The sequence below is a fragment of the Panthera onca genome, chromosome A2 (genome assembly GCF_046562875.1).
Source record: "Panthera onca isolate mPanOnc1 chromosome A2, mPanOnc1 haplotype 2, whole genome shotgun sequence".
NCBI lineage: Eukaryota > Metazoa > Chordata > Mammalia > Carnivora > Felidae > Panthera > Panthera onca.
The window spans coordinates 54,114,236-54,138,984 of record NC_138340.1 but is presented as its reverse complement, the minus strand read 5'-3'; the positions used below and the strand labels follow the sequence as shown (position 1 = coordinate 54,138,984).

General features: G+C 48.7%; 1 protein-coding gene across 2 annotated transcripts; it reads left to right on the top strand.

The window, feature by feature from the left end:
- Positions 1 to 776: 776 nt before the first annotated feature.
- Positions 777 to 24,159, top strand: EFCAB12 (EF-hand calcium binding domain 12). Of its 2 annotated transcripts, XM_060631807.3 has the most exons (10): positions 899 to 1,364; positions 2,058 to 2,160; positions 6,340 to 6,788; positions 9,684 to 9,866; positions 11,680 to 11,836; positions 14,728 to 14,921; positions 16,499 to 16,712; positions 20,919 to 21,078; positions 22,699 to 22,755; positions 23,630 to 24,159. In XM_060631807.3, exons 1-10 carry the CDS (start codon positions 1,308 to 1,310, stop codon positions 23,886 to 23,888), a joined length of 1,833 nt encoding a protein of 610 aa, XP_060487790.2. In that variant the 5' UTR covers positions 899 to 1,307; the 3' UTR covers positions 23,889 to 24,159. The 2 variants fall into 2 exon arrangements, with proteins under 2 accessions (XP_060487791.2, XP_060487790.2); XM_060631808.3 differs by lacking the exons at positions 899 to 1,364; positions 2,058 to 2,160 and adding an exon at positions 777 to 877.
- The last annotated feature ends 590 nt before the right edge of the window (positions 24,160 to 24,749 follow it).

The following is a 24,749-nucleotide window of genomic DNA, read 5'->3' as shown; positions in this document are numbered from 1 at the left end:
GCCACACACCTCACCTCCAGCCTCTGGCAATTATCAGTCTGCTTTCTGTTCTATAGATTTGCCTATTCTGGGCATTTCTTATAAATAAAATAATATGTGACCTTTTGTGTCTGGCTGCTTTCACTTAACGTAATGTTTTGAAGGTTCATCTGTGTTGTAGCATGCATCAGTGCTTAACTCTTTCTTGTGACTAATATTCCATTATGTGGATAGAGCATGTTTATCCGTTTATCAGTTGATGGACATTTTAACTTTAATATTCCTGGTATCAGGTTCTCTATTTCCAAACGGTGGCATCCTGTCATTAGGGAGCAATGCATATCAAAAACACAGGCCTCTTGTTGGCCGAGATTCTTTTGAGTTCCTACAATCCCTCCGGAGGAGGCAGGGCCTGTTCCTTGGATGAAAATGAAATACGTGGAGATCGGCTGAAGATCGTACAATTTTCAGGAAAACCTGTGATCTATTCCTCCAGATTCAGGGGCCACTGGGCCATACTAAGAATCCTGTCTTTCTCCAAGCCAGGAATTCTGCCCCTCTGCGACTGCCTCCCAGGACCCACAAAAGGAACAGGACTGTCAGTCAATCGGGAGTGGGAGGGTGCTCCCCCGTACCCGCCTCCGTCCCACAGACGGCAGGAGCGTGGCAATGCTCAGCCAATCAGCGCAGGGCGTCTGTAGTCCTGGCAACAGTTGCTTCTAAGCTCGGGGGCGCATTGAGTGTTTCTTGCAAAGTTTGGAATTACTGTTTTTTGGTACCCTGACACGCCAGCAAAAACCAACACAGACACACACACGCTCTTCAACACCCGCTCCCGACGCTGCGACCATGGAAGATTCGTACGAAACGTCTGAGGCTCTGTACTTGTCGCTGCTCGGTAAGTTCCCGGGAAGCAGCGCCGCCTCCAGGAAGCCTTCAGCCCCGTGCAGACGCGTGCAAGTGGGGTGAGGGCAAGCACGGGAGGCGAATATCTCATTGTGCCGTACTGGGTGCTGGGTGAGGGGTTGCCAGGGAGTCGGGGGCGGGTCGTGCACATTTCTCAGATTTCCATTCCCAGGCTGGAGGAGTGGGCCAAGTTGCCTTGGTCTGAAATCAGGGGTCCAACCCGTGTGCCTGGGAAAGGCATCCACGGCCCTCTGTCTCGCCCGCCGCGCCCCATTTCTCCGCCGGATATTAATGTGCTGGGTCCTGGAGAAGAAGCATGTAGAAAACCAGCAGTGTTTGGTGATAGCCTGCTGCGGGAAAACCCTGCAACTTCAGAGGTGAAAGATAGGCAGATAAACGCATAATTACAGAAGAAGGGGTGGATGCCAGGTCTGGGGGTGACACCCAGAAGTAAGAGGTCTGCTAAGTGTAGTGGACAGGTAAGAACAATTCTAAGGTTCTGGAAGAGCTCTTTACACTTGGGCTTAAATTAAGGATATAAAGAGTTCTCCATGCCAAAAAGGGGAGGAAAGGCATTCCAGACCAATGGAAGCACATGCAGAGAAGCTCAGAGATACAGTATCTTCAGGAAACTGCTAGTAGTTTGAGTATTGCCAGGGATGAGAGGCGAGAGAGGTCAGAAGGGACAAGATCATGAAAGATCTTGGGAGGTAGGAGATGGAGAAGCTACTGGAAATGGCAGTATTGGGATTGGGATTATCAGCAAATGCAGAGTGAATTGGCAGACTTGAAGGCTGAAGCCAGAATCATGAGCTCTTGGGCTGCCTGAAATGTCCAGACCAAAGGTACTGAGAGGTGAGGGAGAGTGGCCAGGCTAGAGGGGACTAGGGGGATTTGAGGGCTGACTGAACAGGGAACAAGAAAAGGACAATCAAAGATGATGCTCAGGTTGGTAACTAGGATGACCTAGAGATGGAAGTGCCTTTCACAGGGATTGGGAACCTACCAGGAGGAACAGGTTGAGTGAGAACAGGACACGGAGGCCAGTGCAGGCTTAGTTGGTTGAGACTGAGATCCTTGTAGGCCATCCAAGTGGAAATACTTTAGGAGAAACTGTATGTAGAAAGTTGGAGCTAATTTCAAGTCATAAATATTGATATGGGTGTCCTCAGCATATAGAAGACCACAGAAACATGAGAGTAGAGGAGATTGTTTGGAAAAAAGAGGAGGAGAAGAAGAAGAAAAGGGAGAAGGAAGGAGAAGGAGAAAGCCCAGGTATGAACCTAGAAGGCACCAATTTTAAGGGATGGGCGGGAAAAGAGGGCCCAAGTAGCAAGTGGCCAGAGAGGTAGGATGGAATTGAGGGAGAGATTTGAATCAGAGCCAAAATAAAGAGAGTTGAATTGTCTCCAGATACTTGGCGAGCTGTCCCAGGAAAGAGGGAAGGAATGCGTTTTCTGGAGCATTGGAGGGGAAGACTAGGACTAAAGGGTAGAACTTCCAGGGAAACAAAATCTGGGTCAATATAAGGAAGTCTTTTCTAAGAATCAGAATCAGGCATCCACAATGTGAGAGAAGAACACCCTGTCAACCAGAGGTGTATCCAAGCAGAGGCAAAATCTGCCAGGGGCATTTCAGGAAGAGATCCCTGACCTGGGAAGGCAATGGAGCTAGTTGGCCTCTGGAAGCTGTCCTCACAATCCCTTGGGAACATTTTCACACAGTCTCTACCCACCTCACTTTTCTATAAATGGACACAGAACCCCAAAGATCACTATAATGGAAGCTCCATGGTACAGTGGGCATGCGACCTTCAATAGGGGAGTCAGGGTGACTTTGAGGGGAGTGACACTTGGGCTGAGAACCATATGGTGAAAAGGACTCAGCCAACAGCAATCTTGGGGAATCCCATGCCCTTCATAGGGCATGGCAAATGCCAAAACCAAGTCAGAACAGAGCTAGGAGGGTTGCACAAAGAGAAAGCAGGCTCATGCAGCTGGAGTGAAGTGAGCAGAGGGAGGGGGCAGGGAGAGATCAGGGAGGAGTGGGGAGCAGGGTGCCAGTGAGGGCAGTGGTGGGGGCCATTGTAGGAGGGGCTTGTTTATTCTAAGGGCACTGAGAAGCCATTGCAATGAAGCCATTGAAGGGCTTGGTGGGGAGTGACCCTTCTAGCTAAGGGAAGATCATGGATTTGGGGTCTTGGGTGGGCGGAAGTGACGGTGGCAAGGCCAGGGAGGAGCATGTTTTGAGTGTGTTCCCAGGTCAACAGGATAAAGTTTAAACCCCTTAACCTGGCATTCAAGATGACTCCAGCTTTATTTCCCATTAACCTCCTCCTTCATGCACAATGTACTTTCAACTTGTGGAACTATTTAGTAACCCCCAAATCCTCAAACTCCACCCCTGACCTTTCCCCATGCTGACCCCTCCACACCTTGAAATCTGACTCATTCTTGAAGGCACATGTCAATGCCTCTTCCTTCATGATGACCACCCGACTCTCTCCATCAGCACTTCTCCTCCGACTGAGGGCATACCCCTCTGGTTACCCCACCTTGTTCCACTCCAGGGCTCTGCGGTTGGGTTTCCAGCCTCGTTTGGATCTACTGAATGATTCTCAGTAAATGTTGGTTGGATAAATGGCTACATTCTCAGTTGTACCCAGCATCTTGTTCTCAAAGAAATGACACATGGCTTGTTGAGAAGTGCCCACTTCCATCCACATTGATGTATTATTTTCTGACACATTATTTTCTGACCATGAAGGAAAAACACAGGCATTGTAAAGAGGCTTAACAAATGGACTGAATGGTCACTTTGTGCCAGGCTGGGCACCAGGGATACATGGAAACTGAGACACAGTCCTTGCCATTGGAAAACTCACAGGCTATTGGGAAAGAAAGACCCAGAAAGCATCTTCATCCAGAAAAAACATGGTAAATGCTATGATGGGGATGAGCACAGGGGCTATGGGAAACCAGAGGGGATATGAGGGAGGGGGTGGGAGGGCTTCAGGGCATGGTGATGCCTGACCTAAGTCTCCAAGAGCATTCCAGAGAGAGGAAACAGCACAGGGGCAGGATGAGGTGACCAAGGAACCATAGTCAGCTCAGTTTGGGTACAAATACAGGGTGAGGTCAGAAAGAATAAGAGAAGGAGCCCATTAGGCTGGCAGAGGTGGGTGTGTCAGGTGAGGCCAGGTTAAGGAGACTGAATTTTATTTCGGAGGCAACAAAAGGGTTTTAAAGCAGAGGCGGTGTGGGTTTTAGAAGGGGAATGATGGTGACAATATTTTTAATAATAATGCTATATCCCTTCTGAATTTTAGAACACTCACATATCTGTTATTCATTTGATCTTCATAACAGCTTCAGGAGGTACTTAGAACAGAGTTTATCATTTTAGAAATAAAAGAACTGAGACTCAGTCGGATTAGGTGACAGCCTGTGGTCTTATCAATTAATGGCTAAGAACCAAGCTCTGGGGCCAGGCAAACCAGAATTCATATCCCAGCTCTGCTACTAAACCACCGTGGAACCTTGGGCCTCTCTGGGCCCTAGTGCCCTTCTCTGTAAAATGGTATAATCATAGAGCTGATCTCTATGATGTCAAATAGTCTGTCCACTTGACATCCACTCATTCGCCAAATAATTACTGAGCTCCCACTGTATGTTGGCACATGGAGGTGCCGGGGCTCCAGTAGGCAACCAGAGAGAGGAGGTCCAGGTCCATAGTCCATTGAAAAAATAAACACCAACCAAGTAATTATACCAGAGATTTCAAACACAAATGTCTGCCTAAAGTAGGCACTTAATAAATGAACTGAGCTGCATGTAAGACAATACAGAATGGGGGCACGTGGGTGGCTCAGCTGATTGAGTGTCCAACTTCAGCTCAGGTCATGGTCTCCTGGTTCGTGAGTTCGAGCCCCTCTTTGGGCTCTGTGCTGACAGCTCAGAGCCTGGAGCCTGCTTCAGATTCTCTGTCTCCCTCTCCCTCTCTGCCCCTCCTTGCTCTCTTTCTCTCTCTCAAAAATAAACATTAAAAAAAAAAAAAGACCATAGAGAATAATTTGGGACTACAGCAAGCTGGAGAGGGCATGCCCTAGCCTAAAGTAACTCAAGGTGGAAAATTTTGACCAATGCGTCAAATGAAACAGGATCCCAAGCCTCATTCACCACGAGGGTCACCATTTGCAGCCCCCAACTTAAAACCCTGTGATAAGTTTTAAGGGGATGGCGGGGGGAGGGAGCATTCCGGCAGATAGAACAACACATGCAAAACCTTTAGGCGGGATGTGCTTGGACCATTCAGGGATCATTCAGGGTCAAGGCGTGTGGGACCTGTAAAGAAGGATAGGCAAGGGATGAGGTAGGAAAGGTTGGCAGAGAAGGGATGTTATGTTGAGGGCCGTGGAAAGTGATAGGAGGGTTTCAAAATAGGCGAGGAGCAAGTCCATTAAAAAATAACAGTGCAGGGGTGCCTGGGTGACTTAGTCGGTTAAGCGTCTGACTTCAGCTCAGGTCACAATCTCGCGGTCCATGAGTTCGAGCCCCACGTCAGACTCTGGACTGATGGCTCAGAGCCTGGAGCCTGCTTCCGATTCTGTGTCCCCCTCTCTCTCTGCCCCTCCCCCGTTCATGCTCTGTCTCTCTCTGTCTCAAAAATAGATAAACATTAAAAAAAAATTAAAAAAAAAATAACAGTGCACTTTACCATGAACAAAGCAACTTTAAGATGGGCTGATTCTAACCATCTCCACCTACTCAGTAAAGTAGGTACCATCTTTACCCCCGTTTTACACATGAAAGACTGAGACGGAGAGCCCAAGTGACTTACCCAAGTACATGCAGCCACTAAGCAGCAGAGCCAGGACACGGCTGAAGCATTCCAGCTTCAAAGCCTCTGCTCGGATGATGAGACCAGATCAGGACGGCATTTTTTTAAAAGATCATTCTGGGGGCACCTGAGTGGCCCAGTCCGGTCAAGTGTCGGGCACTTAATTTCGGCTCGGTTCTGCGTCAGGCTCTGTGCTGACAGTGCGGAGCCTGCTTGGGTCTCTCTCTCTGCCCCTCCCCCCACTCCCTCTCTCTCTTTCAAAATAAATAAACTTTAAATAAATAAATATATATGTATATATATATATATATATATATATATATATATATAAATAAATTCTGATTGTCGATAAGGAGCATTGGGGTGAGGGTGGGGTGGAGTGGAGGAGGAATAAAATCTGAGAAGGTTAAACAAGAGAAAATATACGAAGACCTTAGCATAGTGCCTGCCATCAGGAATGCGCAATCATACTAGATGTGATTATCTTCATCATTATAGCAAAGCAATGATAACACCAGGCCTGGGAACCCAGCCTGGTGCTGTAGCATTTTTCCTTCCTGACTCCGTTAGTCCTCTTCCTGAAAGAAGCTCACCTCTTAACCCTCTTTCCCCAAGGGCTCTGCCAGTCTGAGACCTCAAGTGATGACGAAAATGCCAGCAAGGGCCCCACCTTCGATCCTGAACTGGTCATCGCCCACTGCTTCAAGCAGTTCAAGCAGGAGGACTTCCACTTGCCTCAGAGCCGCCGGCGGATCATCATCTTGCCTCAAAAAGAGGATCCAATGCCTATCAATCTCATGGCCCAACCCCAGACTCCCCCACAGCCGATCTCCAGCTTCCAAGCCCTGGGAGCTGGGGACATCCAAGGCCAACCAGACGACGTGAGGACCTGGCTGAGCCAGAGGCTGAAGCTTCGCCAGGACCTGGAGTCATTTGGTAATGTAGAGAGGTGGCTTCAGAACAAGCCCAGCCTCACACCTTCAGAGGCCAAGGTCTTGCACATGATCCAGAAGGAGCAGGAGGACCAGTTGTTAGACCACCTGACTACTATCAGAGCCACCAAGGTGAGTAGCCCCATTTGCTTATGAAGACGCTGAAGGTGTTAGGGGCATGCTGTCCTTTCATTCCCTCAGATTAGTCAGGATAGGGGTCATTCACCCCATTTCCAAAGGGAGCAAAGAGAAGCCCCCAAAGGGAGGTGTATGGGGTATTTATTGCTGCATAACACATGCCCCCAAACATTAAAGCAACAAATGTTGATTACCCCCACTGTTTCTGAGAGTCAGGCGTCTGGGAAGAGATTAGCTGGTGGCCCTCATCTCAAATTGTTGGCTTGCGCCATAGACAACTCAAGGCTTGACTGAGGCAGGAAGATCCGCTTCCCAGCTAGCTTGCTCACGTGGCTGCTGGCAGGGGGCCTCAGTTCCTGGCCACAGGGACTTCTCCATAGGGTTGTTTGAGCATCCTTACCACATAGCAGCCAGCATCTCCCAGAGCGAATGGTCCAAGAGACAGAGCAAAGAGGAGGCTGACATGCCTTTTATGACCTCATCTCAGGCAACCTGAGTTTCAGGAGAACCACATTATCACTTTCACCATATTCTATTTGTCAGAAGCAAGTCACTAAGTACTGTCCACACTCAAGGGGAGGGGAATCAGGCTCCGTCCCAGAAGGGAGGAGTTAAAGAATTTGTGACTATATCTTAAAACCACCCTAGGAGGGATAACTCCTGGAATGCCATCTATGGGGCATTTTAAAAATATGCATTCCTCATTCATTTGTTCACTGACACGTGTTTGTTGAGGGCCTATATGTGCCAAGCAGGTGCTTGTGGTGGTACCGTGAAAGTCACAGTTGTGAGGCTGGAATAAAAAGGAGGACTCCCTTTTATAAATACAGAAATAGAAGCTCAACGAGGCCAATAAATTGTCCAGCCCCATAGAGGTAGTCGGTGGCAGTCAGTACCAAAGCCCTTGTCCCCCAGTGCTTACCTCTCTGTGACATTTTCTGGTAATGGAAACACTTGAAATTTCTCCCAGTTCAGGTGAAGTTGGGATAAGAGGTCAGATAACGTGGGTTTAAACCAGCTCTGCTATTTCCTAGCTGTATGATCCAGTCCTCAGTTTCCCAATCTATTCAATGGGGATAACCATTGTACTGACTTCCTAGGGTTGCTGTGACTTCTAAATGGAGTAGGTGCCTAGGACAGTGCCAGCCATATAGTGAGCACTGAATATTACGTTTGCCATCACAAAATTTTTTTTTTAATATTTACTTATTTCTGAGAGAGAGAGAGAGAGAGTCCCGGGGGGCAGAGAGAGGGAGACACAGAATCTGAAACAGGCTCCAGGCTCTGAGCTGTCAGCACAGAGCTCAACGCGGGGCTTAAACTCACAGACCGTGAGATCATGACCTGAGCTGAAGTCGGATGCTTAACCGACTGAAACACCCAGGCACTCCTATGTTTGCCATTTTTACTACTACTTTAGTCTCACTGGTGCCAGACTCAGTCCTTGGTGTAATCAGAGTCCAAACCGAAATTTCCTAGGCCTATCACACCCTTTCCAGACAGCAGTACAGTGTCTATGAATAAACACTGAGCCTGGGGTGGGGGGTGGGGGGCACCTGGGTGGCTTAGTTGGTTAAGCATCCAACTTTGGCTCAGGTCATGATCTCATGGTCCGTGGGTTCAAGCCCTGTGTCGGGCTCTGTGCTGGCAGATTGGAGCCTGGAGCCTGCTTCACATTCTCTGTCTCCCTCTCTCTCTGTTCCTCCTCCACTTGTGCTCTGTCTCTCTCTGTCTCTCAAAAATAAATTTAAAAAACATTAAAAAAAAAACAACCAAAACACTGGGCCTGGATTAGAAACCTAGCTCTATTGCTTATAGGCTGTGTGACCCTGGGTAAGTCATTTCACTTTTCTCAGCCTGTTTCCTCATTTGTAAAAACGGAAAGTAGTATCTAATACCTATTTTACAGCATCATTTATTCATTCATCAAACAATTACTGCCTATCTGCCTAGGGCTGGGGGGGCTTGTCCAGTAGATGAATAGAAGGTAGAGGTATGTAGCTTCAAAAGACATTGTCTTGCTTTCAAAATGTTCACATGTTAATGGGGGAGGCAGACACATCAGATTGGTGGCTACAGTTGGCCATTAATAGAGGTGGATCCTAAACACAGAGCAGCTACAAAGTAGGGAACAGAAAGGCCCTTTGTAAACTGTCAGGTGCTGCACCAAGGTAAGGGAGTATTATCCTGAAATATTCCCGATGACCTGGAAGTAAAGGAAGAGTAGGAGTTGGACAGGTAGAGAGAGAAGGAAAAGTTTTGGGCAGGAGGCCGAGCAGGAGCAAAGGCTGGGAGATGGGTGGATTAGAGAGCCCCATCTGGTTCCAGGCAGGGGCATATGTTTTGGTGCACTGATCGCCTGGTGTGATTTTAATCCTGACATGTTTGACAGGAGAGATGTGGGTAAGAATGAAATGTTAGTTCTCATCATGTCCAGCCCGGTTGTTTCTGATGGAAAAATGGAGGCCCAGAGATGCAAAGTATCCCTGGCAAAATGCCTTTGCCCTGAATCTAATGCTCCTTAAAAAAAAAAAAAAAAAAAAAAAAAAAAAAAAAAAAAAAATTATTTTTGAGAGAGAGAGCATGCAACCAGAGGAGGGGCAGAGAACAAGGGGGACAGAGGACCTGTCTGACAGCGGAGATGCTCGATCCGGGGCTTGACCTCATGAACCGGAGATCACAACCTGAGCCGAAGTCGGATGCTCAACCTGAGCCACCCCGCCACCCCTGAATCCAATGCTCCTTGCATTCCATCTTGCTGTCTGTTGAGAGCTGCTCAGCCCCCCTCTCTCTCTCTGGGAATCATGTTCTGTCTAACTCTGGGAATCACATTCCAGTGGCCTGTCTCCCCTGAATTCTCTCCTCTGCTCCCTCTCTTACCTCTTACAGAAGAGCCCCCGGCCCTCCCGCCGACTGGTGCCCCAGCTCCGATTGCCCAAGCCCTCTGCTTTATCAGCCTTGTACTCCTACCTGCACAGCCGCAAGATCAAGATCCTGGAGATATTTAGCAAAGTGGACGGGGGCAAGCACCAGAAGATCTCTAGGGAGGAATTCGTTGTGACTCTGAAGGCAGTAAGTGCCTCCCATGCTCCCTCCAGGCCGGCCTGAGTGAGGAAGACGTGCATGCATCCTGCCCCCACTGCTGCCTCCACCCAGGTCCTGGACCAACGAAAAGTAGATCAAACCATCAGCCTTGTTACTTGTTAAGCCAGATTGGAAAACGTGACATAACTTGTGGCCACATCAGACCCCTAAAACCACTCCTGCGTGAGTCTGATCTTGAAAACCCCTACCTGAGTGGAAAGTCTGCAGAGCCGACCCCATAACCAGTCAGTACCTGGGGAATCACTGTCTTGCCCATCAGACTCCAGAACTGGGCACAGAGATTGCTGGGCCTTCTGTCTTGCCTCTAGAACCCTCTAGACCTTCTTCAACTGTCATTGGCAGATAATCCCATAGAGATCTTGTTAAAATGCAGCTTCTACTCAGTACCTCTGTGCAGGGCCCAAGTTGATACATTGTAACAAACTCCCAGTGATGTCTATGGCACTGGTCCACAGGCCACACTTTCACTGACTATCCAAAAATTTTTAATTAATTATAAATAAATAAAATTTAAAAATCCGTTTCCTCGGTCACACCAGCTACATTTCGAGTACTTAGTGTTCACATGTGGTGAGCAGTTCCTCTATCGGCCTGCACAGATATAGAACATTTCCATCATTGCAGAAAGTTCTGTTGATCGAGCAGAGGTCAGCTAACTATGGCCCAGAAGTCAGATCCAGCCTGCCTCTGTTTTTGTGAATAAACTTTTATCGGAACACAGCTACACTCACTTATATGTATTGTCATGGCTGCTTTCATGCTATGATGGCAGATTTCAGCAGTTATGATAGAGATCATATTGTTCATGGATCCTAAAATATTTACTATCTGACCCTTTATAGGAAAAGTTTGCTGACCTCTGGTCTGGATAAATTAAGCCTTAATATGTTTTGAATACAAGATACCTCTTGGAAATACTTTAGGAAGCTGCCTGCTAGGTCTTTATGGTTTTAAATCATCACCAGTTTTCACACTGTTGTTTCATGACATGTAGTTACCTAAACAACGTTTCAAAACATTAAATATATATATTATGTATACAGGGTGTGTATATATATACATATATATGTACATGTATACGTATACGTATATACGTATATGTATATATGTATATATATACAGGGTTCTTAATCATCATAACCAAAAAGAGAAAACATGAAGTCCTCTAGAACCAGGAGAGTTCTGACCCTCTTTAAGGAAAGCCCAGTGAACACTGACTACCGTCTAAAGAAGCTGAGGAAGAAAATTATATTTCCTTAAACACTTTCCTTCTTGAATATTCAGTATTGCTGGCAAGCATTATACTCCTATAAGGTTGCTTACCATCCCTGAAAGAGTAATGTGTATTGTACTTCTGATCTTATTTTTCTTCAGTTAAGGAAAGCTGATGTGTTTCTCGTGGGCAAGGATGGTAGGCATGAAATCCTTTTTCCAAAATCCAGTGTGGGAAAGTTATCGTTGAGATTGGTATGGAGTGGGGTGGCAGCCCAGAAGGAAGGAGTAGCAGACTCTGCAAAGATAGTGGCATATCTAGACTGGGTTTTGAAAGAGGGATAGTTCTTCAGATAGAATGAGGAAGCGCCCGAGTAAAGGCAGAGGGTGAGAAAGTGCAGGGTGTGTTCAGGGCCTTGGAAGAGGCTCTGAGCTCCTGCTGAGGTGGGAGTGGCTGTGGATGAAACTAGATAGGGGAAGTAGGGCCAGGCTGGTAAAGCTTTGACCGTGCAGGTAGGATGTTTGGATTGGAGCCTGCCCACCTTGGTGGCTTCTCTTCTCTCCTTAGGTTGGAGTCCCTCTGAAAAAACAGGAGGTGGAAGATGTTGTGATCTATCTCAGCTCTCTGGGAAAGGACAACAGCATCACCACAGATATCCTAGTCAATACCTACAAGCAGTGGTGTCTGGCTCATCAGAAAAGCACCCTGGCAACTGCAAGGGAGTGTATGTATCCAGTCCCACCCCCATGCCTCCACTTCCCCATCCTGGGAGCAAGCATGGTGGAGGCAACCTTGGTTTACTTCCTGAGTGTGTTCTCCAGCTTTGGGTTACCATGGATGGGCCAAGACTCTGGAATCCCCAAGCCCAGCGATCAACTAAGGAGCAAGGTATTCTCTTGAATGCCTAGCTACCATGTCCATCAAAGATGAATGAGATGCAGCCCTTGTCCTTAAAGGAGGATTCTCAAAAGGTGGTTTCAGCCCACCAAGGCTTACCCGATAGACTGAGATCTTGTATGTGGGTCCAAAGCCTTCTTGCTATTAATCTATATTTTATTGATAAAAAGTTAACTAAAAGTCGGAAACCAGAATTAGCGCATGTTTAGAGTTTACTGGAAAGCCTACGTTGATATTCTATGATCAGGGATATTAGCAGGGCTGCTATGAACAGTTGTATGAGCTGTGCAACAGCTCAAGTTCCATTTGCCAAGCCATGTGCTTGTGGAACCACATCTGTCCAGACATAGCATGGAGGCAAATTAGAAATGGACTAGCCATAGTGCTGGCTATGAATTTACAACACAAGGGCGCATCATGGTTCTTTGTAGCTTAGTGGCATTGTGGTGTAAAAAAAAAAAAAAAAAAATTAAAATTGAACAACTCCAGATAAAATTAAAGCCCTCTTTTAAACCTCCATCCACCATTCCAGAGCCCTCCCCAAATGTAACCAAATATAATAACAATATAGCATATCCCCAAATAGAACCCCTTTCTTTTTCTAAATAAAACAAATCTTGCTTTGCCTGCACCCATCAGGTTAGCAGGAGTTTCATTTCACACACATTGGTGTGGAGTGTTCCTCAGCCTCTCTGAGGTCATGTGAGAGCCCTGTGGGTTAGAGGACAGTTTCCTTACATGGGTGAAGATTTGGCGCAGGCTTCTGGTCCCACTGAGCTGGGCGCTCCATGTCCTCACCAGCGGGCTGTTTGGGAGGCAGCCGGCAACTCCCATAGACAGGCTGTTCCCCTGTCCTCCAGAACTTCACCCACAGTGCAGCACATAAATTTCCAGCCTCTAGTCTCATCAAGCCACTGGGCAGAGGCCCCGTCACCCCCCAGGCAGTGTCTCTGCCTCTCTCAGAGTCCCAGGGAAACTGAGCACCCCGACCCCGGTCACCTCCTGCACACATCACTACCCACAGTCATAATCTCTGGCAACTTTTATGTCCAGCTCGTGTTCAGAGCTGCCTCAAGTTGGGCCTGCTCTCTCATCCATGACCTTTTCGCCTTTTCGTTATCAATTACCAAAGCTCACCATTATCCACGTAGTTGGCCGTGAGCTGTTTAGTGAACGACCACAGTGTGCCGTGATGCATATTTGCAGCAAAGGTATTTGGGGCCTATTATTTCCCAATAAATAGACTTGAAGCCAGGAGCAAGTATTTGCTTGCCAGGTGCCACCTCGGTGTCATCACCCTTTTCTCTGGAGAACATTCCAGGGTAAATGGACTTGGGTATCTTTTGCTTTGCCTAAAGGGGCAGCAGCATCAAGAGTCAACGAGACTCTTGGGTGGCAGGCTCACGAGAGAAGGCAGTGGCACTCGGGCTGGGTAGCCTTACCCACAGCAGGTAGCTCAGTTTATCCTTCAAGTCCCTGGAGGTCAAAGCTACAACTCACGCTCTACAGGAGGATGCTATAAAGCTCAGAGCGGCTAAGCCACCAGTCTGCAGTCTCAAAACTAGAAGGTGACTGAGCCATGACTTCATTTCAGCCCAGAACAGGGCAGGCCTGAACCAGGGCAGGGGCAACGGGATGCTTTCATTCACTCGGTTCTTTGTTGAACACCTCCTACATGCCAGGCATACTTCCAGAAACTGGGAACTGGGAACACAGGAGTAAAGAAGCCAAGGCCTCTGCCTTCAGTGAGCTTCCAGGTAAAGGGTTAAGCAAGATGATGTCTAGTAGGGATTAATGTCTTGAAGACAATAGGACAGAGTGAGGGGGTGGTGGTCACAGAAGGCCTCTCTGCAAAGCAGCCATGGGAGCTGACACCCAAGTGACAGATGAGGAGCCCATTCTGGCGAAGGGCACCCTAGACAGAGGGAGCTGCAGAGGCAAAGGCCCTGACTTGGGCAAGTTTTCAGGGGACAGAAAGAAGTTAGGGTGAGGGGCGCTTGGGTGGCTCAGTCATTTAAGCCTCAGACTTCGGCTCAGGTGTGAGTTGGTTGGTGAGTTGGAACCCCCGCATCGGATGAGCTTGGGCTCCCCACTCTCATTCTCTCTTTCTCTCTGTACCTTGTGGGGTTCTCTCTATCTGCTCCTTGCTCACTCACTCTCTCTCTGTCAAAAATTAGTAGGTAGTAAATAAGTAAATAAGTAAATAAATAAGAAATACACCTGTAGTCAAAACAAAGTTAAAAATGGAAGAAAAAAGTTAGGGTGGCTCTGGGGAGTCGGGGAGGGGTGAGCAGGAGGAGATGGATCACGTGGAGGCTGAGCTGAGACGAGACTCTGCAGAGCCTTGCAGACCAGGAGGAGGATTCTGGGCTTTCGTGTAAGTGCTGAGGGAAGCCAGTAGAGAGTGTTAGGCAGGGGAATGAAGTGATTATATTTTTCAAAGGTCCTATTTAGTGTTCGGTGGAGACAGGATGCTAGAGTATGAGAATGGCAACCGCAAGGTTGGGGCAGTGGTGCGGGTGAGGCACGAGGTGGCCTTGCACTGGGCAGGCCATAGTGCAGACGGAGAGAAGGGATACCTTCAAGGTCCGTCTCAGGTGGCCTGATGAGCCACGTGGGAAGTGAGCAGAGGGATGGCCGGCACCTGCTTGATCACATGAGTTAACCGCTTGATGGATTCCTTAGCTGAGCCCCCTCTCAGGCTCTCTTTCCTTTCAGATTATAGACCTGCCAAGATCAGAGTTTCCCCATCGCATCTGTCCAAGAAGCAGGTGAATTTAGCCCCACAACCGTGCAAGATGGACCTGCTGACTGTGCCCGTGGTTGACACCCAGATGGAGGCGCGGCCCCTGACTCTGGAGGAGATGGAGGACATTGGCAAGCGGTACCGCGAGAGGAGGCGGAAGCACAAGGTACCCCAGTCAATGGGAAGGGCGTGGCGCTTGGCTCCTAGGCAGGCTCAGGTTCGAGTCCGCTGCACCTTCTAGCTGGGGAACTCCTGGGAGCAGGCCCTCTTTTACCCCTATGTTCCCTCATCTCATAATAAGAACAACACCTACCTCACAAGGTTTCTCTGAAGATGTAATGAGATCATGTTTCCAAAAGTATATGGAGCTCCTCTCTTCCCATCCTTTGACTGTGACCTTGCATCCTGAGACCAGGGCTGAGGGCCGTGTCTTCATTGTGGCTGGAATCCAAATGCCTGGTACAGGGCCTGTCACTGAGCGGCCACTCCAGACATATATGACCAGTGAAGGCAGGACTGATTGTGGGAATTAATTCACCCAAAAATATTTATCAAGAGACCACAAAGTGCCAGACGCTATTTTAGGTGTTATAGAGAACAAAACAGCCCCTGCCTTCAGGAAGGCAGATAATATTAATATTATACTATATATAAATACATTTAAAAATTTTTTTAATGTTTATTTTTGAGAGAGAGAGAGAGACAGAGTACAAGCAGGGGAGGAGCAGAGAGAGAGGGAGATGCAGAATCTGAAGCAGGCTCCAGGCTCTGAGCTGTCAGCACAGAGCCTGATGTGGGGCTTGAATCCATGGGTCATGAGATCATGACCTGAGCCAAAGTCACTTAACTGACTGAGCCACCCAGGCACCCCTAAATACATATTATTATTATTATTATTATTATTATCATATAATAATATACTAGGCATTTTAAGTGCTATACCAACTAAGATCTGATTCAGCTGCATGATAAGAAAACCCAAAATATTTGAGCAGAGGTCAGCAAACTTTCCCTATAAAGAGCCAGATAACAAATGTGTTAGGCTTTTGGGGCTTTATCGTTTCTGTGGCAACTACTCGGTTCTGCCTTTGCGGCAAAGAGCAGCCACGGACAACATCTAAGCAAATGAGTGCCTCTGTGTTCCAAAAAAGTTTTCTTTATAAACACAGGTGCCGGGCCACATGTGGCCTGTGAGCTGTACTTTGCTGATTCTGGTGTTAGAGGCCAAAAAACAGATTTTTGTTTCCTCGTAAATAAATAAATGAGAAGGCCAAAAGTGGCTCCACATTCCCCAGGCCTCTTCCACTTTGCTCTGCCATCCTTGACATGTGCCTTCCACCTCAAAGGCACAGATATCTGCGCCCAATTTAAATTCTTGTGCAGCCAAACACAGATGTGTTGTTTCAGTAGGGCATCTACGTTGTTCCCTACTGTATATGTTATACAGTGATGTATGTACAACCACATACGGGGCTGTGCACACAGAACCGCGTGGCTTAACCACTCAAGTGCCCTTCAGGGGTAACCTTGACCATGTGTGATTTTTCTCCCAAGTCACTGACTTCAGAGCCTGAACTCTGGTCCCACCTTGCATGCTTTGCCATCTCCCCTCCTGGGGGAGAGGTCGATGAGGCTCCATATCTGCCTTCTGGTCGGGAGGGGAGAGGTCGATGAGGCTCCATATCTGCCTTCTGGTCGGGAAGAAGGTGGAGGGAAGTGGGTGCCAACCTCTTCTCCTTGCAGCTCAAGATCCCCTCCATCCAGTACACGGAGCGGTGCCGCCTGGTGCGCAGCGGGAATAAGCACTTTGATGAGCACTGCCTCCCATCCACCATCCATGGGGAGATGAAGGAGCTCATCAACAAGTCCCGCAGGGACAACTTTCTGGTCTACCTGCAGTGCTGCAAGCTCTGTGAGTCCTACGGCCTCCCACTGACAGAGGACATCCTCGTGAAAGGTAAGAGCTTTGGCGCCTGGCCCTTGGGAAGTTGCCGAGAGGGCTCAGAACCCAAGTGAACATGGCTCCGCCTGAGGTTTGTCCTTCCCCAGCAGACATGCATCCAGCCAAGCCTCTGTGGCCTGTGGTGGGGATACTGAAGGAGCAGGGGCAGCCCAGCCTGTTTTGCTGTTACATTTGATTCTACATTCTAGAATCCTGGAGGTTCACAGGCTCCACAGGTCTAGGGGTCTGGGTTCCCCAACTGAGCCTGCTGAGCATTCTAGAGCAGGAAGCTCCAAGGACAGGAGTTCTGGGTGAGGGAGCCCTGAAGTTGAGCAGAAAGGAACAGTCCCAATTTCAAAGAGGGACATGTGATAGGGGCAATAACTGCTCTGCTGTACTGGGCTTTTCTGCAACCACTTCCCCAGGCCAGACCTGTTTCTTGGTTCTTCCACGACACAGAGGTAGGAATGCACCAGGGGACAAGTTCTTCTGACACCTTGGCTCTCTGCTCAGACCACAGGACTCAGCCTTGAGATTTCCACACTGGTCTCACCCTTTGTTTGAGGGAGAATTGTGTTTTCATATATCCAAGCAGATCTGAACCCTCCCCATCTCTGGGTAGAGTGTGTATTTCTGAGAGATGGGGACAGGAGAGGGCCCCATAACCCCAACGACCACACAGCAATGCTGGTGTCCTAAATTCGTGAATTTATAACTTAAATGGGCAAGTTCCTCTTTGTGCTTTCAAAACACAAAAGGACAGAGGTTTTCCCACAGGAGCGTCACAGGAAGGAACCATGGCCAAACTGGGAAATGTGGCTTTCAAAGAAAGGGGCACACAGACACTGGGGTGACTTACCTAAGAACAAGTTCACCGTCACAACTGACTATTTCCGTCTTTTTTCCAAGACAAGGGGAAACAAGGGCAGAACTTATAGGGCCATGGGTCTTGTATTAATTTGCTTGGGCTGCCACAATAAAATACCACAGACCAGGTGGTTTAAACAACAGAAATTTATCTTCTCACACTTCTGGAGGCTAAAAATCCAAGATCAAGGTGCCAGGAGGGCCAGTTTCTCCTCAGGCCTCTCCCCTGGGCTGGCAGATGGATGGCCACCCTCTTGCTGCCTCTCCACATGATTTTTCCTCCATGCTCTCATGCCCCCTTGTGCCTCTCTTGTGTCCAAATTTCCTCTTACAAGGACACCAGCCAGATCAGATTTGAGCCTACCAGCACAGCCTCACTTTAGCTTAATTACTTCTTGAAAGGCCCTCTCTCCAAATACAAATTCTGAGGTTCTGGGGGTTAGGGCTTCAACATATGATTTGAGGGGTGGGGGATGCAATTCAGGCCATAACAGGTCTGTACAACAGTGTACGGCCAAATGCCTTCAGGAACACAGGCAAACCACCCTAAGTGATCATTGTCTCCTGTGCATGCGGCACCCTCTCACATACGCGGCCACTTGCTGCCCACCTGGTCTGGGAGGGCAGTGACAGGAAATCTCTTTCGGCTCTCAACACTGACTTTTCACCAAATCATCCTTCCTTCCATCTTCCTCAGCGAGCCGCATCTTCCCTGATTGTGTATATTCTCTCGTCTCTGCTCGTGCTGGAAATGCAGCTAACTGTCTTCTGAAATGCAGGCAGGCTTGCCAGCACCCTGGACTGCCCTGTGGGTTAAGTCTTTCCTCTGGATGCGCTTCCTCTGTCCCCACCAGGGTGTTGAGCCACTAACTGATTCCCACCACCACTAGCTTTTGCTAGGTGCTGGGTCAGGGAACCTCACCTGCCAGCGGGATTTCACACTCACAGGCACAAAGCAGCATCCGTGGGTGGGCTTCCCTTTACTTCTGACGGTTCTAGATGGAAAAAACTCGAGTCTGTCTCTGACCGCTCTCCTGGCCACTATCTATTGGCTGTCTCTTTGACAGAGGCCAGCTCAGCTATGAGTAAAGAAACTCAACCACCGGGACTTCTGGGTCTGTGTTCTAGACTAGAGCTTGGTGGGCTCAGAATCCAGGCCTCAAGCTCAAGGGCCATGTTCTAAAACATCAAGGCCTTTCCCAACTCCCCAGTGCACATAGCTTTATCATTTTACCTCCCCCTGATTTCACAGATAATACTTGCTCACTTACATTTTTTTTGAAAACATAAAAATAATGATCCCCCCAGCTGGGGGCACCTGGGTGGCTCAGTCCCTTAAGTGTCACCTTCAGCTCAGGTTATGACCTCATGGTTCTTTTTTTTCTCTCTCTCTCTTTTTTTTTTTAAAAAGCATTTTTAAAAAATGTTTATTTATTTTTGAGAGAGAGAAAGAGCACTAGCAGGGGAGGGGCAGAGAGAGACAGGGGGACAGAAGATATGAAGTGGGCTCTGCTCTGATAGCAGAAAGCCTGATGTGGGACCTGAAATCACAAACCATGAGATCATGACGTGAGCCAAAGTCAGATGCTAAACCGACTGAGCCACTTAGGTGCCCTATGATCTCATGGTTCTTGAGTTCAAGAGTCTGGCTCCATGCTGACAGCTCTGAGCCCGCTTTGGATTCTCTCTCTCTCTCTCTCTCTCTCTGTCTGTCTGTCTTTGCCCCTCCCCTGCTCACTCACTCTCAAAAATAAATATTAAAAAAAAAATCCCCCAGCTTGAGTTGGCACCATTAATATTTTAGGGATTGTCCTTTTATAGATCTCTTTTTCTTTTCGATTTACACAAAATTATTTATGTAAGTTATTTTTAAAGATATATATACATATATCGTTAATGTAGTTTTTTAAAATTCTGTATATTGGCACCTGGGTGGGTCAGTTAAGTGTCCGACTTCAGCTCAGGTCAACATCCCACGGCTCATGAGTTCGAGCCCCATATCCAGCCCACTTCAGATCCTCTGTCCACTTCTCCCTCTGCCCCTCCCCAGCTCATTCTCTCTCTTTCAAAATAAGTAAATAAGCTAAAAAAAAAAATCCTGTATATCTTTTAAAAATGTTGATGCGGGGCACGCTGGTGGGTTAAGTGTCTGACTTTGGCTCAGGTCATGACCTCACGGTTTGTGAGTTCGAGCCCTGTGTCGGGCTCTGTGCTGACAAGCTCAGAGCCTGGAGCCTGCTTTGGATTCTGTGTCTCCCTCTCTCTCTGCCCCTCCCCCACTCACGCTCTGTCTCGGTCTCTCTCAAAAATAAATAAACATTAAAAAAAATTTTTTTTGAAATGTTGATGCTGCATCTTCCCCTTCCCTCTCCCCTCTTATCTGCACAGTCCCTGCCCTCCCCTCTCCCCCTCCCCCACCCCAGATAACCAGCATTAATAACCTGGACTGTAACCTTCCATTACTTTTTCTAGAACGTGAGCTAGTCATGTGTTATCATCGTAGGACAAGCACTGCTCCATGGCTGCAGGAAGACAGAGCCCCTAGCCAGTGTTTTTTATGCTCCGACTTCTTAGAGCAGTCTCCTGAGGATATCTATGGGACTAATTCTAAGCAAGGAGAAAACCTCCATCAACTAGGTCTAAGTTAACCTGGTGAAGCCTTGGGTGAACCTCCCCTCCTTCTTGTGGCCTCGTGACCAGCACGACCCGTGCAGAGTGGGGTAGGGCGCCGCACACTCCATCCTAACTGCACCCAGGCTTTGGGGCCAGGGCTGACCTGGTTACAAACCAGCTCCCACAGCTCTAGTCCAAACAGCAGTGCTGTACCAACCCCACTTCCTAACACTGCACTAGGGTTATGTGCCCTGTCGCCCCTGGGGGAAGCTGGGGGAAGAGTCTAAGGGACCCTCTGCACTTCGCAACTTGCTGTGAATCTACAATCATTTAGACGTAAAAAGCTTAATGGGGCACCTGGGTGACTCAGTCAGTTAAGCATCTGACTCTTGATTTTGGCTCAGGTCATGATCTCGCGCTTTGTAGTTCGAGCCCCACGTCAGGCTGTGCACGGACCATGCTGACTGTGCAGAGACTGCTGGGGATTCTCTCTGCCCCTCCCCTGTCTCTCTCTCTCTTTCAAAATAAATAAACTTTTTAAAAAATCAAAAAAAAAGCATAAAAAAGTTTAAAGTGTATATCTAAGAAAAAACATTTGCAAACAAAAATGTGGACTTATATATATATATATATATATATATATATATATATATATAAAAAAAAATCCTCCCCTCTGCCCCAAAGGCTCAGGGCAGGGAGGGGTGTTGGACTGAGAGTCCACATTTCTCTTGCTGCTTACAGCCCTGCTGTACCCGGGGGACAAGATCATTTTTCAGAAGAACCAGGTACGCCCAATCCGGCAGCCAGGAGGCTACTACTCAGATATGAAGATCTTCAGTCCAAATCTGGCTCTACTCAAGTTCCAGGGCTTCAGCGATGTTGTGGCTAAGAAGACTGACAAGCTGAGTATCAGACCCCCTCTCTCCCCCCTGCCATTTGCATACCAGCATACTTGAGGTGACATGTTGTGCCAATTCCTGTGGCCAAGCGTGCCCAGCATGTCCAACCCAGCTGGTCCCCAGGGACTGGCCAATTTCCAGTGTCTGAGGGCGTTAGCCTCCTTGCCTCGCTCCCAACCACATCCTACGTGATCTCAGCCTCTCTACAAAAGCTTAAAAAGAGGGCCTTCTTAGGGAAATAGGCCCCTTCTCAAATCATGGGTTGGCTGGTCAGGGGCCCTACAGAGGACAGAGGTGGCCATCCCTTCTTTGTCCTGCCTTCTCTGGCAAGAGGTGGGCTTGCATCAGGAGGAGAAAGGAACTCTGCAATGGGGCCTGTCTCTGGCCCTCAGACCAACCTGAGTGCTAAGGAAATGTCCTTCTTTGGGAGGAAGTGACCCATGGGCAGGTTATGAGCCAGCATCCGTGGGTGACTGCATATTGGAGAGCAAGCAGCATCCCTGCATCCCTGAGGACGGACAGGGCTAATGTGGGATGAGGAGGGGCCAGCTGACCACAAGGGGGAGGGGACCGGGAACTGCCCACATTCTAGATCACTGCCAGCTGCCCACTGCGGTGGTATGGCCAGAACAGCTGGGATGAGATACAGCAGAGCCAAGTGGAAATCCCACAGGCTGCAGGTTAAACGGACAAGATACTTCACTGTCTGAGCCTCAGCTTTTCATCTGTTAAATGAGCGTAACAGCCCCTCCACACACAATGAGGATCAGATGAGAAATGCATATAAACTTCCTAGCATGGTGTTTGGCAGATAGTTAGCCCTTGGAAGCAGTGATAGTTGTTGTTTTACCTGTCCCATCAGGACAATATCGACTGAAGGCATGGGTCTGGGCCTACAGAGGGGCCTGTCCACAACCCTGGGGAGGCAGAGCTGAGCACGAGTCAGAAGGCTGGTGGCCTGGAGAGCCCTTTCTGATTACTTAGTGACTGCCAGCCCCTGGGTGGCTGACATCCATTTCTGCAACGGGAACCTAGGGAGTGGGTGGGAGCCTGAGAAAGGGACTCTTGTCCCTGGTTAGGTAGGCCACAGCCATAAGGGATAAAGAAAGGTCCCTAAGGGCAGGGATGGACATTTGTTTTATCTTGCTACTTGGACTGTGCTGTCAAAGATTCTGAGGCCAGATGCAGGCCTGCTGGGAAAGAGTGCCGTCTGTGATTAATGAGTGACGTCTGCCAGGCCCAAGATTTGGGGAGTCAGTTTTCACCACCCTTGTTCCAAAAGCTGGCTTTGGCTCTGGCAGGGAAAGTGAGAGTCAGGGGCCCCCAAACAATTCAGATCATTGCGCATCTCTCAGCTACCCTGGGAGGTCTCTGCTCTGGGAAATAAAAAACATGAGGCTCTGAAAAGGGAAGTGACCTGCCCAGAGCCACACAGCCAGCCAGGTTGGGAGCCCAGGCCTGGCTGACCAAGCCCACCCCAGATAGAAGAAATGCTCCTTTTGGAGCTCTGGTTTGGACTCACTAGACAGGCCCACCCCCATGTCCTCTGACCTACTACCTGAGGCCCCATTAACATGGATTCCCCCAATCCTGACAAGATGCCTTTCTGTCTTCTCTACTAGGAAGACACCAAAGAAAATCAAGAAGATACACTTTAAGGAGTTTGAGGAGTTCACCAGGTCTGTAGCATCAGCCAACTCTGTAAGCAGGTCAGGGGAGGGAGAACCAGCCTCACGGTGGAGGAGGTGCCTGGGACTCTGCATGTTGCACGGCGCACAGTATCTAGGGCTCAATGCCCAGGAACTGAGAGGCAGTGAAACTACTTAGAGTGCCAGGCAGACACCACTGTGGGTGTGTTCCCATGTTTTAACTCAGTTAAATCCTCTCAGGAACCCTATAAAGTTACTCTTAGCATGCCCACTTTGCAGAAGGGGAAACTGAGGTACAGAAAAGTTAATTATCTTGCTCAAAGTCACACATCTATCAAGGGGCGGAGCAGGGATTTGGACCCAGCAACGCTAGCTCCAGAGGCATTAAAATGTCTCGAGAGAACCAACGGTGTACACTTAAGAACTTGGGTTTTGGGGGCGCCTGGGTGGCTCAGCTGGTGAAGCATCCCACTTTGGCTCACGTCACGATCTAACGTTTGTGAGTTTGAGCCCTGCTTCGGGTGAGCTCGAGCCCCGCTCCAGGCTCTGCACTCTCTCTCTCTCCCTCCCTGCCCCCCACTCACTCGTGCTCTCTCAAAAATTAATTAATTAATTAATTAATTAAAAAAAAGAATTTGGGGTTTCAAGGCAGCAAGTTGGGAGTCAAGCCCGCATCCTACCACTTGCTCGCTGTGTGGCTTTGGGGGAAATAACGTATCCTCTCTAGGTGTTCACGTCCTCCTTGGTAGGGCAGACAGCAGAACAGGACCTACCACATGGAAGCAAAGTGCTTGGCACAGTGCCACACCTCCACTCTGGTCACACAGTTGCTTAGCTCTGCTCAGCAGAAGCCCCAGCCCTGGCGGGTCTGCCACGACAAACTTCCTATCTTCTCATTTTCCAGGAAGCTGCAGGCGAAGAGGTCCAGGGGTTCACTGCGAACTCACCCCAATTTCTTCTGGCCGGGTCACCTCCTGGACAAGCTGCAGCTCTATCTGCCCACTGTGGCCATGGACAGGAGCCTGGCACTCTTCAGTTGTGTCCAACCCCAGCCCCATGCCTACTCAGCCACCTACCACCCCAACCACTGGTGGCCTATTGGGAACATGAACTACATGACCTGTGCCTATTACGATGCCTCCAAGGTCTACTACATCGACTAGAGTGGCCCAGGTGTTGTCCAACCCAGCCATCCTGGGGCTGTGGCCAGTGCAGCTAGCAGCCCAGAGCCACGGACACAGCGGGAAGTGTAAAGAGCCAGATAAAAGAAATCATTTCAGTGCGATGGCCTGGAGCCAGCTCTCTCTTGAGCAAAAATGTCCAGTGTCTCAGAGGGCAGGTGTATCTAGGGAAAGATAAGCAGTTTCTGAGTATTTCCCTGTCTTGACCTCTGCCCTTTTGAAATAAACCAGATTGGAGTTTTTTTTCATGTCACCTGTGATCCAGCTGATGTGATTTCTTGCTCAGGAGCTGGGGCCAGAGGAGTGTTTGAAAAGCTGGGGTTCTGAGCCCAGGGCACTACTGCAGGTATGCTTGCCTGGCACCTGTAGCATCTTGTCCTGGGATCTCAGTGCTCATGGGAAAGCAGCAGGCAGTGTGGGTACCCTGTGCCCTTCTCTGTGGAAACGGTCACAGCCGGTCTCTCATCCCCCACAGACTGAGCCTTTTGGTTACTGCTTCCAAATCTCTTGCATCTTTCACTGTTAGAGGCATGCTCTCTGTTTCCTGAGCCTTCTGCTTGATTAACCCACCTGACCCCATCAAGACCTTCTCCCTTCACAACACACATAATGTGGGCTGCTGTTAGCACAGTGCTTTCATTCTCTGCATCCCATCTGACTTCCCAGAGCCGGCTGGCTAAGCAGGATTCATGAGGTGTGGTGTAGTCACAGGCACAATAGGGTTCCAGTCTCAACCTTATCACTTGTGAGCTGTGCGACCTTAGACAAGACATTTCACATTTCGCTCCTCTGGGTCTCTTCAAACTCCTACCCTTCACAGTCAAAATCTCAGGAAGGAGTTGT